The 17,392-nt window shown below is 35.2% G+C and overlaps 2 protein-coding genes across 5 annotated transcripts in view; one reads left to right on the top strand and one right to left on the bottom strand.

Moving 5' to 3' along the window:
• LRBA (LPS responsive beige-like anchor protein) overlaps positions 1-17,392 on the top strand; it is a 783,746-nt gene that overhangs the window by 297,217 nt on the left and 469,137 nt on the right. For all 4 annotated transcript variants that reach the window (XM_072621222.1, XM_072621224.1, XM_072621221.1 and 1 more), the window contains one exon: positions 31-92. In XM_072621222.1, coding sequence (XP_072477323.1) covers positions 31-92 — 62 coding nt within the window. The remainder of the gene's footprint in view (positions 1-30; positions 93-17,392) is intronic.
• Positions 7,099-8,903, bottom strand: LOC140511935 (clathrin interactor 1-like). Its single transcript, XM_072621230.1, is given in 2 exon segments — positions 7,099-8,653; positions 8,655-8,903. Coding segments are annotated over 2 exon segments (1,743 nt in total). The 5' UTR covers positions 8,843-8,903.

The following is a 17,392-nucleotide window of genomic DNA, read 5'->3' as shown; positions in this document are numbered from 1 at the left end:
ATATAATTTTTTTATCCTTTTTAAAAATAGGTCTGGTTTGCATGAAGTCTAGTAGCTCAGTTGTGGAATTGGTCATGCTCCTCTGTTCTCAGGTGAGTCAAAGCCATTGCAAAATTTTTATTTTTCAGGAATTTCCAGGCATATTTGTAAAATATTACAAATACCTTGTAAAATATTACAAGGTATATCAGAGGTGGAAACAACTGCATCTCATGTGTTTGATTAATTACTGTTTCCAGGTTATAGCCTTTTATTAATTTTATTCCTTTTTTCGAAAAAATTACTTCCAAACTCAGATTCTTAATGTATCATATTGGTTTATGTGCTTAGTGATCTGAGCAGGTGAGTGAAAACAGAGGTTTTTGGAGTCCCATTAAAAATGTCTAGGTTATATGTAACCTCCATCTTGAGGTGACTAAATAATTCTCTGCTGTCATCTTTTACAAGAGGAGATAAAAATCAATACAATATTAAGGTTATAGAAACAGATTTATTTCTACAGCTTGAGAGTGGCATTTTGTCTCCTCTGGGAATAATGGGTTTTCTTCTTATTTTGTGTGTAGAGGTTATAAAATGAGTGATAAATACTTTTGAACCCTTGTCATTGCTAATTATTTTTGACATGTACAGTGGATTTAGGGGAATAGTAGCAGAGCCATTTAAGCACTAAATTTCTAAAAGCAGGATTACTCAGATGTTTAAAAACTTTGTAATATTCTTCCCATTGCCCTTATCGTATATTGAGTCTTATAGATTTAGAGTGTATTCACTTTGTATTTTTTCTGTATCCATATTTGTGTGAGGATATATCTCTGCATGCAAGCATATATATGTTAATGTAGTAAACAGTAGGTACCATGCGAGTGAGCTGTGTAGATTTTTGGCTTCTTTTTTTCATTTTCTTTTGCAATTAAAATAGTGGAGGGTTTTTATTGAACTTTTTCTTTGTAGTCTTTTATAAACAATATCTTGTTGGTAGTAAATTCCCCTACTTAAAACTTTAAAATAGCCATTTTTAATGGGAAAGGTATTGGTTTAAAGGTCAAGGGTTCTGACCCATTTCAAAACCTTTGACCTTCATTTATAGCCCTTATGGTTTACTTGCCTGACGAATAAGGATAATGCAAAATTAATGTTTCTTTGCATTGATTTATTCATTTTAGTGCCTATATTGCCAAATTTATTTAGACTGTGCTGATGGACATTTCATGAATACAAATGAAAGAATCATAGAAGGTGTGAAAAATCAATACTGTGCAGTGTCAATAAAGTGCAATAAGAACAATTACTTGTAGAGATTACACCTAATGGATTTTACAATGAACTAGCCAAAGAGTAGTTGTGTTTCTAGTAGGCTTATTATTCTGCCCATAGTGAGAATCATGTTTGCATAACTTAATCATCTTCTTCAGAAAACACTGGTTCTTTGGCAGTTAACAAATTTCAGTCTTCTTTGCAGTTCTCTGTATTAAAATAATTGCTTGTTTCTTTTTTTGGTAGAAAATTATCAATTGCTACTTTGACACCTGTGTAGAATCTGTCTTTTTTTAATTAAGAAAGTTATGTGCAATTTCGGTTATCTTTCTTCAAGAGATTGACGGAAATTACTGTTTATATTGCCATAATTGCTTTATTATACATTTATTTTTGTAAACAAGGTTTTATCTTTTATAAAAAATGAGGAAGATGTGTTTTTAATATAAGGAAAAATGTGTATGTTAGTGTGTATATGTAAATATATATGTATATATATATAAATATGCATATCTTCATAGTCAGTGTTCTATTTAGTATATCACACAGTTAAATGTTTGAGGCCAAAAAAATAGGGAATAAATGACATGCTCTAATGCACCTATTTGTCATACATGTCACAGTGCTGCTTAATGCTAATCTAATCAAATGGGATATGATGATCACTTAGCCAAGTAAATAACAAAAGACAAGAAACCTCAATGTTGTTGTTCAAAAGAAATATATTTTTCAGCTGTTAAATTGTTAAATATTTTGAACTTAAAAATTCACTACACCAGTAATACGTGCTCACCATGAAAAATGATGTGTGAAATAAAGCAAAAATTAGCTCCAGATGTATACAGATTGTCCTGCAGTGATAATTACATTTTTCACTTTGAATTTTCCTAATTCAAAGAGGTCAGTGTGGCAATCACAAAAGTGATTTATTTTAGTAAGAAGTGAACTGTCTTTTTATACATGAAAGCTAAAGAGATATGAAATTCAATTTCAAGATGACATTTTGCAGATATTGGGAGGGGATGGGTTGAGGTTGATTGATATATTTTTTTGGTCCAAGTTATGGCAGTAAGTGTACAGATAGCATCTTGCTAAAATTCTAATTAATTTTTTAAGAGGAGATGGAGAGGATTGTGTGCCAAAGATCAAAAGATCAGGTCAAAAACTAGTTTTTAATCTCATAAATAATAAGACATACTTGTGAACTTCACATTTGCAAATTAAACTTTACAAATTATGAATGTTTAATTTTGTAAAATTCAAGCACACTTTGATTTTTTCTCCTGTTTTCATTCATAAGTAGTTTTCTTGTTAAATTCTTTCATATGGTATTTAACAAACCACTTTTTGTAATGAGAGATATTAAAACCCAGACTTGAAAAATATATAAGATATCTTATTTGCAACACTATCAGTATCAGGAAAGAAAGACTTTAGAAATTTTTAAGTCATAATTATACTTTCAAATGTTCATAAATTTACAGTGATGATTCATTGAACCACAGAATCAGTAATTTTCCTTCCTTTATTTTTAGAGCAAAGATTTTATGGAACAAACAACTATTTACTGATGAGCTTTCAAAAAAAGTTACCCTCAGAAATAGTAAGGAGTCCTTGCTGCAGTTTGGCTATCCACAGATATTTTTAGAAGATAGTGTGTATAAAATAACCAAAGATAGTTTGTACAAAATAATCAAAAATTAAACTCAGTAGCCTTGTTTAAAATGTTTTGTTATTTAAAAATTGACATTTGATATTAAGCAAACTCCTTTTGATATATAAAAGTGGAATAAGTTGTCACATATCCGATATTGCTTTGCACAAAACTTGTAGGTTCCAATTATTCACATATTTGTAAAAATACCATCATTTGTGAAAAACAACTACATTTAAAGAAATGTTTCATTTAAAATTACTTCAGCCTTCTTGTACAAAGTGTTTGTATCGTGCTTATTTGACGTTAATATCATTTTTGATAGAATTGACGTTACATTCAAGGCCACTTTATAAAAGCGTTGCATTGCTCATCCTAATTCAGTCTGACATACATTCCAATAACACTACCTCCCTTCTTGGGTTTAAAGCCAAATTTATGGCTGTGCATTGTGAAGTGCATCATTTAAAAATGGTTTCAACCCAAAACATCTAATAAATAAATAATGTGTATGGCTACTCAGTAGTAGACTTTCCAGACTAGAAATCATTCCATCGGATACTCAACAGTCCACTATCGGAGAGGGCTGTCAGATAAATCTTATAGTAGCTGCATTCATGTCCTGTAAATCACATGTTATTGTCTGAGCCTTCTGCCAGGTCATCTATTCTTTTCCCATTTATCAGAAATGCATACAGTATATAGAAAGACTAGAAGCACTATATAGTCTGGTCTGGTGTCCTAACTGAGTAATTAAACCAGCAAAAGTTATAATAAAGTATTATTTTACTCTGATGTTTTTAAATTGAATATTATCAAAATATATTAGGTTTGTAGTTTTGAAAAGTGTTTCCTTGACATAATGCTAGGAAATCTTCTATATACACACATAAACACATTATACATTTTTCTCTTTTTAAAATATGAAGTTTTTAAATAATGTAAAAAATTATGTTCATTTGAAAACATAATCAAATAGCAACAAGTCTTCTTTAGCTTCTCTTTTATACTTTGGTCTTTCACACCTGAACTTATATTCTACCTTCGTAATTCAGTGTTTTTTCTTTTTAATCCCATTTCTCATCTTCTCATGCTCCTAATCTTTTCTGCAAGGTGATGTGGTACCATGAAGAGATCACTCCATTGGAAATCTTAGGATTAGGGTCCAAATTCTGCCCCCTTTACTTATTTGTGTATGCTTAAGCAAGTTACTCCATTTCTCTGGGCATTAACTTTCTTTTTTTTTTTGCTGTTTATTTATTTAAGTTTTCAACATTCATTTCCACAAAATTTTGAGTTCCAAATTTTCTCCCCATCTCTCCCCTTCCCCCACCCCAAAACGCCGAGCATTGTGATTACCCCTACCACCAATTTGCCCTCCTTTGTAACACTCCTCTCTTCCCTTATCCCCATCTTCTCTTTTGTCTTATAGAGCAAGATAAATTTCTATACCTCATTACCAGTATTTCTTATTTCCCAGTTGTACGCAAAAACAATTCTCAACATTTGTTCCTAAAACTTTGAGTTCCAACTTCTCTTCCTTCCTCCCTCCCTACCCATCCCCACTGAGAAGGCAAGCAATTCAATATAGGCTATATATGTGTAGTTTTGCAAATGATTTCCATAATTGTCATGTTGTGTAAGACTATATTTCCCTCCATCCTGTCCTGCCCCCCATTTCTTCTATTCTCTCTTTTGACCTTGTCCCTCCCCAAGAGTGTTTACTTCTAATTGCTCCGTCCTTCCATTTGCCCTCCCTTCCATCATCCCCCTCACCATGCTTATCCCCTTCTCCCTTACCTTCCTGTAGTGTAAGATAGGTTTTCATACCAAATTGAGTGTGCATGTTATTCTTTTCTTGAACCAAATGTGATGAGAGTAAGCTTCACTTTTTCCCTCTCACCTGTCCCCTTTTCCCCTCCACTGAAAAAGCTTTTTCTTGCCTCTGTTATGAGAGATAATATGGCCCATTCCATTTCTCCCTTTCTCCTCCTAATATATTCCTCTCTCACCCCTTAATTTTATTTTTTTAGATATGATCCCTTCCTATTCAACTCAACCTGTGTGCGCTGTCTCTCTCTCTCACTCTTGCTCTCTGTGTGTGTGTGTGTGTGTGTGTGTAATCTCTCCAACTATCCAGATTTACAAATATTATCTTTCCGTGTTGGAATGTAAACAGTTCAACTTTAGTAAGTCCCTTGTGATTTCTGTTTCCTGTTTACCTTTTCATGCTTCTCTTGATTCTTGTGTTTGAAAGTCATATTTTCTTTTCAGATCTGATCTTTTCATCAAGAATGCTTGAAAGTCCTTTATTTCATTGAATGACAATTTTTTCCCCCTAAGGTATTATACTCAGTTTTGCTGGTTATGTGATTCTTGGTTTTAATCCTAGTTCCTTTGACTTCTGGAATATCATATTCCAAGCCCTTTGATCCCTTAATGTAGAAGTTGCTAGATCTTGTGTTATCCTGATTGTATTTCCACAATACTCAAATTGTTTCTTTGTAGCTGCTTGCAATATTTTCTCCTTGACCTGGTATCTCTGGAATTTGGCTATGATATTCTTAGGAGTTTCTCTTTTTGGATCTCTTTCAGGAAGTGATTGGTGGATTCTTTCAATATTTATTTTGCCCTCTGGTTCTAAAGTATCAGGGCAGTTTTCCTTGATAATTTCATGAAAGATGATGTCTGGGTTCTTTTTTTATCATGGCTTTCAGGTAGTCCCATAATTTTTAAATTGTTTTTCTCCTGGATCTATTTTCCAGATCAGTTTTTTTTTTAATGAATATTTTAATGTTATGTGTAACAGCATTATGAATGCAATGGGAACAAAATTTTTGTCAGTTTAATAAAAAAGAAATCCAACATAAAGAGGGGAGGTAATAATTTGATACCTATATTATAGTGTTTATTTTCAATATTGTTATTCCCAACTTGTGGGTAAAACAATTCATTTTGCATTCCAAACTCTAGAATCATGATTTTCATGTGATCTTAATGCAGAATTATATCAGGAAAATAAAAATGTTTTTTAATTAATTTCCTTCATTTTCCATTAAATCAATAAAATATTTGACTGCTACAGGTCTTCTTATAATAATAATAATAATAATAATAATAATAATAATAATAATAATAATAAAAATAAGTAACTCCCGCTACTGGAACCACAGCTTGCAAATGCCATATTTACACCAAAAAAAAAACCCAAAACAGAACCAAAACCAAGTATTGTATAAAATCTAAAAACCAACACTGTTGGGTTTAAACATTTATATTTAACTTAAAAATGTATTAAGGCGTTTTACCTTATTTTTTGAAAAGATGCCAAAAACAAATAAATATTTCTGCTGTTTTGACTTTTGCTGTTAACCAATGGCTATGGGGATAAAAACAAAAAGTTTTGCCCATCAGTGACTACAAATTGTAAAAAATCCTTGCTGAAGATAGAAGATGCTAGAGATCTTTTAGGAAAGGAAACTGTAAAACAGCCTCAGATAAAGCATTTCTCCAAGTTCTCCCCTGAATAATAATTATAGCGGGAGAAGTGGAAGAAGCCCTTCTATACCTGCTTCAAAAGATTTTGTTATAATAAAAATTTGGATAGTATAGCAGTGTGTGTCTGGAACATTAGCAAAAATATATACATTCCAGTTACCTCTGATTTATCCATAATCATATATGTAAGCTTTTTTGGGGCAACAATAGATATTTTTATAAAAAATAGATTATCAGACTTGAACGACTTCAACTATAGACTCAAGAATGGTAGTAAAAGCAACGGGTCCAATTATGACAAGGTGATTCAGGGACAGAAAAATCAAGTTCATCAGGTAAAAGAAAGATACAAAATTAGAGATTCAAGCAGATTTGTTCAGCCCTATTTCATTCTTTCCACAAATTATAATGAAATTGCTTATGTAATTTGTAAAGGCTTTTGATGGTCTCATTACAAAACATGGTCTAGGCTCATAGGAAAAAATAATTCTACTGCCTCATCTGAAGTGCCCTGGCCTGTCCATCTGGAACACTAGAAATCTCACTTTTACAAAAAAAGCCTTTTTGGTTTTTTTATGCAGGTTCATTTTTAGTAATTGATAAAAGAAAAAGGTACTGATCAGCATTTTTCACCCCAGCATCACCTCTCTGCAGCTGAAAATCCTTCATTCAGTCTGGTTCTTTATATACTCTCATTTGCTAAAGTTAGCAAAGGCGTCTTGCTTGGGTTGCACAGTTCCAGAAGCCATGGCTATACTGGGCATTCTCATGCCCATTGTGCCTGTCAATCCCAGCCCTGCAATTGGGATTCCCATGTTCATATTCATTCCTATCATTCCCTGGTTCATCATTGGAGTATTTCCAAGAGAGGCAATACCCATTGTGCCAGATATCACATTAGGCATGCCCACAGGCATTGGTCCTCCCATCAATGTATTGGTCTGAGGCTGAACAGGCATCATATTTGGTGGTGAGCTTAGATTCACAGCTCCAAAACTTTGGGTCATCACATTCATAGGCTGTTGCATATTTTGTTGCTGGGTCATTGTGTTAAGAGATGACTGCTGGGGTTTGGAAGGCTGCAGACCAGGTGGTAGGCTGTCCAGGCTAATGTTGACCCTGGGGTCCAACCACATAGATGGCAGGATTTTGCTGACTGATTTCTGGACCTTATCTGTATTCTGATTATAGAGAGGATTACACTTCTGCAGCACTGTGCTTATTACATTTTGTGAAGGCTGTGATCATGACATGGGTAAACCAAGACCCACCGTATTAGCGCTCATCATAAAGAAATTTAGACTTTGGGAAGATGTCATGGTTCCTTGGGAAAAGGAGCCCATTAAATCAAACAGATCTGAAGTATTTGAGGCTGCTGAAGGCTGACTCAGAGTTGGCTGTGAGCTATGGAAGAGTTCCACAGCTGGCTGGGAGGGGCCGCTGAAAAGCTCTCCACTAGAAGCCATGGGACCAGAAGCAGCTTGGTTGAAGGCACTCCAGTCACCAAAGTCTCCATTCTCACTTATTGTTTGTGAAGGAAAGTTTCCTGATGCAGCAGCTGATCCAACTTCAGCAAATCCTCCAAATAGATCATTTGATTCACCTGTTGGTTGGCTAGTACCATCAAATAGTAGATCAGCAGATGATTTGCTGCTAGGCACTAAAGTCTTTATTGAGTACTGAGGTGTATGAGTTGTAGCATTTTGATCTGTACTTGCTTTATCCTCTGTGTAATGTGCTGCTGCTCCAAGATCAATGGTTGTAGAAGGATTTGCTGTGTGCTTGTGTCTAGTGGTGGTTGTCTTTGTGGCCTGTGTGATGTGAATATGTTTCATCATCACAGTTTCCTCTTTGTCTTTGAATTCGCTTTTGGGAGATTTACCTCTTCTCACTTTCTTTTCTTCATCACTGTCACTTAATCTTTCTGGGGAGTCTTCTCTGTCTTTCCTGTGGAACTTGCTGATGGTGTCATCAATTGTGCTTCCAGTTTTATCACTCAGTTCACCTAATTTATCACTGAATGGAAAAGTACTCTTGTTTTTATCCCATTCTTCATCCCATTTTGACTTTGGTTCAGCATCATACCTTTCACCATGTCTGAACCCTCCAACACTATCTGAAGAAACCCCAACATATTTGTCTTTGTTCTTCTTTGCTTTCTTTCTTTCTTCTCGAAGTCTGTCATCATCCTGGACAAATTTTACCATTTCTTTCACCTTTGGGCATATATTTATACCTTGCCGTTTTCATCTTATAGACTCTTCTCCAGTTGTTTTTGTTGTCTTTCAATATTTGTGTCCAAAGCATGTTCATAAGTTCAGAAAACTGTTCATACATAAATGTGGCGCTGGCAGTCTCTCCCATGAGTTGCCCAGAAGGTCCCCAAGGATCATTTGTTGCCTCTCGAACTTTAGACTCAATCTCTGAATAAGTCATAACCACATTGGTGGCTTTGTCCACCAGCTCCCAGACCTTTCACATGTTCAACATCTTGCCCCACGGGACCTGGGCCTCTGCCGCTTCTTCCTCCTCCTGCTCCCCATAGACCCAGGGGCACTTCTGTGCAGGAGCAAGGGCAGGTTGTGGCCAGAAATGATATCGCCATCGCCATCAGCACCCACTGCCACTACCTTGAACTTGCCTCTTCACTCCTTCCTCTATCACAACAGCCCAAGTCAGTTGTTTTTCCAATGAGATATTTCACGTTATCTTCCATTTTTTCATTCTTTTGGTTTTGTTTTGCAATTTCTTGGTTTCTCATAAAGTCATTAGCTTCCATCTCTTCCATTCAAATTTTTAAAGTATTTTCTTCAGTGAGCTTTTAAACCTCCTTTTCCATTTGGCTTATCCTGCTTTTTAAAGCATTGTTCTCCTCATTGGCTTTTTGGACTTCTTCTTCCAGTTGAGTTAGCCAATTTTTAAAGGTGTTATTTTCTTCAGCATATTTTTGAGTCTCCTTTAAGCAAGCTGTTAACTTGCTTTTTATGATTTTCTTGCATATCTCTCATTTCTCTTCCCAATTTTTCCTCCACCTCTCTTACTTGATTTTCAGAATCCTTTTTGATCTCTTCCATGGACTGAGACCATTGAATATTTATTTTGGATGTTTGGGATGCAGAATCCTTGACTTTTATGTCTTCCCCTGATAGTAAGCATTGTTCTTCCTCATCTGAAAGGATGGGGGAAAATAACCCGTTCACCAAGAAAGTAACTTTCTATAGTCTTATTTTTTTTTCTCTTTTTTGAGTATTTTGCCCCCCAGTTACTTGACTTTTGGGTCCTTTGTCAAGAGTAGGGTACACTCTGGCATCCTATAAGATCTCACTTCCTCCAAGGTGACAAAATCAAGGGAGAGGAATATACTCCTCAACTCAGCAAGACCAGCACTCCTCCTTACCCCATGACCATGCTGAGGGCTGAGATTCTGATCAGCTGCTCAATTCCCCCAGAGGCTTTAGGTGGAGGGTTCCCAGGGCCAGCCTGCTACTCAGAGTGAGATGACGATCAGTTCCTCCAGGAGCTTTAGAGGTAGGGCTCCAATAGTAGATACTGGCTGCTGCCTGCTACGGCCACCTGCTGCTGCTGCTGCTGCTGCTGCTGCTGCTGCCGCCGCCGCCTCCTCCCTTCTGCTTGGGGCCGGGGCTAGGGAAGGGTGATGTTCCCTTTTCATTCTGATTGAAAAAGCCCTCTCACTGACCTTTGAAGCTTTATTTGGCGTTTGTGGGTTGAGGGATCTGTGAACCTCCGCTGCTGCTGGGAATTCTGCCCCTGAGGCCTGCTCTGGCCCTACTCCTCCCAGTGCCATGTGACCGAGGCTGTGCTGTGCTCCACTCTGCGTCTGGTTGACAGACCTTTCCCGTTGGCCTTCCAGGGCACCCTGGGCTGGAAATCTCCACTCTGTCATTCTGTGGCTTCTGCTGCTCTAGAATTTGTTCAGAGTCATTCTTTATAGATATTTTATGGGCTGTGAGGGAAGAAGTAGAGTATATGTGTCTTTCTACTCTGCCATCTTGGCTTTGTCCCCCTAGGCATTAACTTTCTTAACCATAAAAGTAGAAGGTTCAGTGAATGACCTCAATAGTCTCTTACATCTCTAAATCTACAGTCCTCTGATTCTTTCCATTTATTGTTTCTGAATACATGATATTTAGTGCTTGTTTTTTCTTTTAGATTTTGAACTTTACTTTTTTGACTTTTTGAGTATCAGTAGATGTCATTAATGCCATTTCATTTTCCTCAACTACAAAATGAAAGTTAGACCTCCAGTGTTGGTCATTCTTGAGTAGACCTTAGTATTGACTACTGCCTTTGGCTTGTAAGCTCGTATGTTTAATTATTTAGGAACAACAAAAACAACAACCTAACTTTTACATAACACTTTAAGGGATGCAAAATGCTCTCTATACATTATCTCATGATATGCCTTCTTGTCACCATGAGGAATCTACTGTATTTAGAGTAGCCTAATATAGGATAATATTAAGCTTTTGTGACATTTTAATTTGTGAGATTGTTTTACAGAAGTTCCTGTAGTACAGAACTTCAAAAAATCTTTAATGATATTGCTTGAAATTGTCTTTAGTAGTAAATAGCAAAGATGTAGCCATCTTTCTAGTGTGTTAATGCGTGTTGAATTTTTCAGTAATTTTTTGCACAGGTATTATAACGTTACTGCATTAGAGGAATGGTTCCCAAAGTGTTGTTTCTGTTCCCTGGGAATCCCCAAGACTCTTTTTATCAGGGATACTGAGATCAGAAAGTTTGAGAACTTATTCATCCGAGAAATTCCAGGCAATGGAATCCTATCACCGTGTCATTTTATGGAGAATAAGTTATCTTGGAACATGAAAATAATATTGTTCTGTAGTTGCTCAAAATAGCAACTATTGTAATTCAACTTGTTAGGCCAGAACTATTATTTTTTTTTAAAAAGGTAGCACTATACTTAGGACTTTGCATAAGTTTCCACTGTCTCTTTATAGCAGAGTGAACATTAAAATTGAAATGAAGACCTATATTTGGATCACTACTAGGTATTTGACCATAGGTAAGTTTCTTAAGCAGTTTGCTCCTGCTTTTTTTATCTGGAAGATGCAGAAATAACATTTGTACTATCTATTCCCAAGGACTTTTCTGAGGACACAGTTTAAAAATCTTAAAGTGCTATATAAACCTGAGCTGTTAACTGTTGTTACGTGCTGTGTATTTTTAAACATTTAGTCAAGTACAACAAAGGTATTTTTATTATATTTACTAAGTTCACATATAATCTACTTTTTCTTAGTCTTTCTCCACCTTCTCCCCATATTTGTTTGATTCACTCATTCATGAGGATTTATTAAGTACTTCCTATATATTTAATAAATATTCTTCCTAATTGAATGTTATGCTTAATGATAACCATTACTCATGGCAGCCTTACTGATCACTGGAACCTGAGAGTATATCAATGCCCCTGATACCTTGCATATTAAACTTCCTCCCCATTGTATTGCCTCCAGCACAGATCTCTACTTTATATACTTGGTGTCATTTGGATTCTTGATACAGAATCATAAGTCTTTATTTAACCTCTCTAATTTCTTGTATCTGAATTATATTTTCCTATATATCTCTTACCATCCTTAATCCCTCCCCACCGTTGTCGTTAAGTTACCAAGTATCACAGTGTGTTAATTGATTTGTTCTTTTTATAATTTTCTCTACTACTTCTTGTTGTTAGTGACTAATGTTTTATGCATAAGCTAAAGTGATTTACGCAATGGTCTTTATTGCATATAGTTACAATGAGTGCTTTAGTGTAGATTATTTCAGTTAGTACCAAAGTGATCACTAATTGAATAAGACATTAAAATACTTTTCATTCAATTATGCTTCCAAAAATAAAAACAGAACTTTAAATTAAGATAGCCAAGCATAAACATTATTTCTTTATCTTTTAGAACTTGTGCTTCATTTTTAAAAGGAACAAGTGGCAGATAGTATTTATTATTACCATAATGGAGTAGTCCCATACCCAGGAGTATCTGCATTTCATTGGTATTAAGTACCAAATATTAGGCTGTTGGTTATATTGTTGAAAGCCACAAAATAGTTTTCTGAATTCACTCAGGACTCTTACAGTGAATTTCCTTGATATAAACAGGATATGGGTCACAAGTTCTGAGTTCCTCTTTAGAGTTAAACACATATACAGTCAAGGTTTGACTGTCTGTAGGGGAACCCTTGATTTCCTGTTAGTGTATCAGCCCAGATGTAGCTTAGTCTGACTGTATAAATATATTCTCAACAAAAATTTTTAATTTATCTTATTGATTCCAGCATCCTTGAGATTCTAATCCTATTCAACTTTGCATGACTCATAAGGATTGCTAATTGGTATATTAAATAAATAATATCTTCTATATTCTATACTCATCTATCCTCTGTATCCAGTGACTTAGCTCTGACTATCTCTCATGTGTGGAACATACTCCCTCATTTCCTCCATCTCTTGGAATGTCTGGTTTTCTTTAAGACTTGACTCAAATACTACCTTCCAAAAGACAGCTTTCCTAATCTTTCCAGCTGCTACTGTACCCTTCCCAAAACTACCTGGTATTCATTTTGTCTATACTTGTATATAAATTGTCCCTCTCATTAGACTATAAGCTACCTGACAGTAGGGTCTGTTTCACTTTTGTGTTCTTAGTACTTAATATAATGCCTACATAGTACACATTTAACAAATGCTTGTTAATTTCTGAATGAAACTGAAAGTTAAAAGGGTACATACAGTATCGCAATTCTTGAACAGATAAGTGCATAGCAGTAAGGTCTGTATCTTTGACTCTTTGAATATCCTTTAAAGATATTTTACTGATGCTTTTTTCAAAATATCATTGTTATTTCATAATCGTCTTCCCATCTCCCTGATAAAACCTGCCTTTATAACAAAGAAAAACAATTAAGCAAAAGACATTAATACACTGGACTTGTTTGATTATGTAGGCCTATTGAGCCCTTTTAGTCCATTAGCTTCCTCCTCCAGGTGGGAAAGCTTATTACTTCATTGTCCATTTTCTGTAGATATATTTAGTTACTGTGCTGATAGGTGTTTTAAAGTCTTTCAGTATTTCTTTTCCTTTGCATTGTTGTGATCATTTTGTAAATTTTCTCCTGCTGTTACTTACTTTGAATCAGTTAATGTCATCTCAAATTTGAAAAAAAATATTTTTTATTCTAAACTTTAATATGAAAAAGAACACACACACTATATATATATATATATATGTATAGAACAGAAAAAAGTATTTTATATGAAATAATTTTTTGGCTTATTTTACTTCTAAAATAAAAAGATAATATACTAAATTCACCATATTACCTTCACCACTGTCAGGTTAGTCTTTGCTTCTTTCTCAATTTCTGTTGCTTTCTGTGCAGTTTAAAAAAAGTTATGTTACTACTTCCATCCATTCTTGTATCACTATTGCTGATCCTCCCTGTCATCTCTCTAGCCTACCCTTCCATTTGTTGTTCAGTTGTTCTTTCATGTCCAAAGCTTTGTGACCCCATGGACTATAGCAGGCTAGGCCTTTGTAATCCTCCACTGTCTTCCAAAACCTGTCCAGGCACATGTTTGTTGTCTGACACTATCCACCTCATCTTCTGCCATCCTTTTTTCTTTTTGCCTTCAGTATTTCCCGGCATCAGGGTCTTTTCCAGTGAGTCCTGTATTTTCATTATGTGGCCAAAGCATGTAAGCTTCAACTTCAGTGTTAGACCTTTCAGTAAATAGCCTGAATCAGTTTCTTTAAGTATTGGCTGATTTGATCTCCTTGCTGTCTAAGGGACTCTCAAAAATCTTCTCCAACACCCCAGTTCTAAAGCATGAGTTCTGTGACACTCAGCTTTTCTTACAGCCCTACTCTCACAGCCACGTATTGCTAGTGGGAAAACCGTAACTTTGACTGTGCAGACCTTTGTTGGCAAGGTGATATGTCTGCTTCATAGCATGCTGTCCAGATTTGCCATGGCTTTCCTTCCACTACTGTTGGTAGTGACCTTTGAGCTCTGAAATACAAAATATGACACTTACCATTTCTTCTTCCTCTGTTTGACAGGAAGTGATGGGACCAATTGCCAGTATTTTAGATTATTTTTTAATGTTAAGCTTCAAGTCAGCTTTTATACCCTCCTCATCAAGAAAGAGGCTTCTTAATTCCTCTTAATTTTCTGCCATCGGAGTGGTATCATTTGCCTATTTGAGATTGTTGATGTTTCTGTCAGCAACCTTAATTCTGACTTTTGATTCATTCAGCCTGGCATTTTGCATAACATAGTCAATGTATAAGTTAAATTAATAAGGTGACAGTATGTGTCTTTGTTGTATTCCTTTTCCAGTCTTAAACCAGTTATTTTCCATGTTCAGTTCTAACTGTTGCTTCTTGGTCTGCTCACAAGTTCCTCAGAAGACAAATTAAGATGATCTAATACTCCCATCTTTTTGAGGTCTAGGTATATTTTGTTGTGATCCACACAGTCAAGTGCTTTAGTGTGGTCAAGCAGAAGCAAATATTTTTCTGTAACTCTCTTGCTTTCTATGTAATTCAAGGGATGATGGCAGTTTGGTCTCTAATTCCTCTGCCTCTTTGAAAACCAGCTTGCTCTTCTAGCAATTCTTGTTTCACATACATACCCACCCTGCCAATTGAAAGCCAAGAGAAAGGGGAAAAATAGACAAGCATGTAACAAAGCAGGCAAAAGGAGTTCTCAGAATTGCTATGTGTACTTCTTGTACCTTGAGTTCTTTGTTTCTCTGTGAAGAAATGGACCACAAGATGATAACATGCTTTCATCATAGATCTTCTGATTACATCTTTGCTGAATACTTTGATAAGAATTTTTAGGGCATGCCAAGTCTCCCCTCCCCCCCCATGTGGTCCTTGTATAAATTGTTCTCATGACTTGTTCACTGTTTTGTTTTATGTGTTTCTATATCAGACTATGTGTTTTAAACCTTTCTTTGTTTTCATTAAGAGTGAAGTCTATCTTATGTCTGCTCTCCTCACTCTTTGCTCCATGTTTATTTGCTCTTCACATCTTCTACTTCTGAGAATTAGGAATCTTTCATCCTTTTTTAAAATTAATATATCCTCTTTACCTTCCTTTCTTTTTCTCCCTTGAGACCCTCAGAGCAGAAATAATCCAGTGTAATAATCCTTTGTTTTTTTATTCTACTCATTATCCTTTGAAGACATTAATATCCTGAAAGAACACTTGTTTCTCTTCCCCCGTTAGAATTATGTCATCATGTACACTCTACATCACATGGGTGTCCGTGGAGGACTTTGCCCATCTGTCAACTCATATTCTGGTGAACATAATGCTGGAAGTACTGAATCGTAATAAAATATCTATAATGCATAGTTCAAATAAGGAAATATTCTCATTGGCATAATTCAAAGAGCTCTATAAAGTAAATAGTATAATTTCCAATAATGTGACTAAAATGTCCATACCATGTTAGTATTTACACCAGGGAGGTTAAATACAGAAAGAAATGATTTGTGTATACTAGAGTATTCATAGTACTTTTTGGAATGTCAAAGAAATGGAAATATAGTTGATACCTTCCAAATTGGGAAATAGCAAAACAAATTATAGTACATGAATTTAATTTAATATTTTTGTCCTGTAAGAAATGGCATTTGGAGGAACAACAACCATAGACTGCTGAACCTGAATGTTAAAAGTTGAAAACAAGGAGGTTGACCCTGTAGGAGCAATATGAAGGTACCGCTGCCACCCAGCACTTCCTTCGGATGTTAGAATATATTGTTGTGTAACATTGCACATAAAACCAACCTCTTTCAGTGCATTGATTGGTTTTGCTGATTTTTGTCCCTTCTTCAGGTCTGTTATAAGGGATGACTTTCGAGTAGGGTCAGGGAGAGAGATATAGAGAGAAGCAGATGATGTAAAAAAATATTAATAAAAATCTATTTTAAGAAAATATATCATCTTGAGTAGTATTAGAAGGTAAAACTATTTTCCCCTTTAAATTTATTTCACAGAAACTTCTAACCTTTATATAATTTAAAAAGTTTCAGGCAGTGATTTTTAAATACCATCACTTTTATTCACACAGCTTCTGTGCTTTACTATAACTGCTTTCCCAAAAAGTTAATGGCAGAGAATTCTGAATGTTTTAAATCTCTTCATTTTAATAAAAAGTATATTTACCGAAAGATGTTTTTCTCCATCTTTCTTATGTTAGTCTTAGATACTAACTATATAAAATTCTACTTGTACTGGACTCATCTTTTTTCCTATTGCCTTAAAAGTTCCTCCCACAGTGAGCAATTTTCAGAAGAATTCACAGAATTAAAAGTATTGTCATGGGATTTTACTCCATAGTGGTTTTAGTGAGAAAGGCATGTACTGCCTCAAATAGCCATCCTTCCTTTATCCATCTGATTTGGATCCCATGTACCAAATCCTCCTCAGTATAAGATTTTATTACTTTGATTATTTCTACATTGATTCCTTTCTTAATTCTGGAAGAATGCCTTTTATCTTTCTTTTCAGTGTTAGAGACTGTAGTGTCTTGCTAGGTTATGTTTTGAGCATTTCAAGAATCTCAATTTACATATATTGGACTTACTTGTGCTTTGGAAGTGGCAGTGCCCATGACCTTTTTAGTCAGGGGAGAAATCAATAGGAATACATTGTTGAGCCCTTTGATTCACTGCTTGTAGATATTAGGTTAAAAAAAATTACTGTTCATTTCTGCCTGCCAGTTCTATTGGAGGACTAATCACTTGGTTTTTTTCCTTAGAGCTTCCGTGAATGTTACTCTTATAATAGATAAAAGCTGGAAACACAAGTACATCCATTATATTTATTCTGTACCATATTACAAAAAAGCGCTGTTAATTTAATGTTGACCTTAGAATTAATTTTGTGTGAAATAGAAATAACATCTTTTATGGAGTAAAATAA

Source organism: Notamacropus eugenii, chromosome 6 (assembly GCF_028372415.1).
Source record: "Notamacropus eugenii isolate mMacEug1 chromosome 6, mMacEug1.pri_v2, whole genome shotgun sequence".
NCBI lineage: Eukaryota > Metazoa > Chordata > Mammalia > Diprotodontia > Macropodidae > Notamacropus > Notamacropus eugenii.
This window is presented reverse-complemented; position numbering and strand designations above follow the sequence as displayed.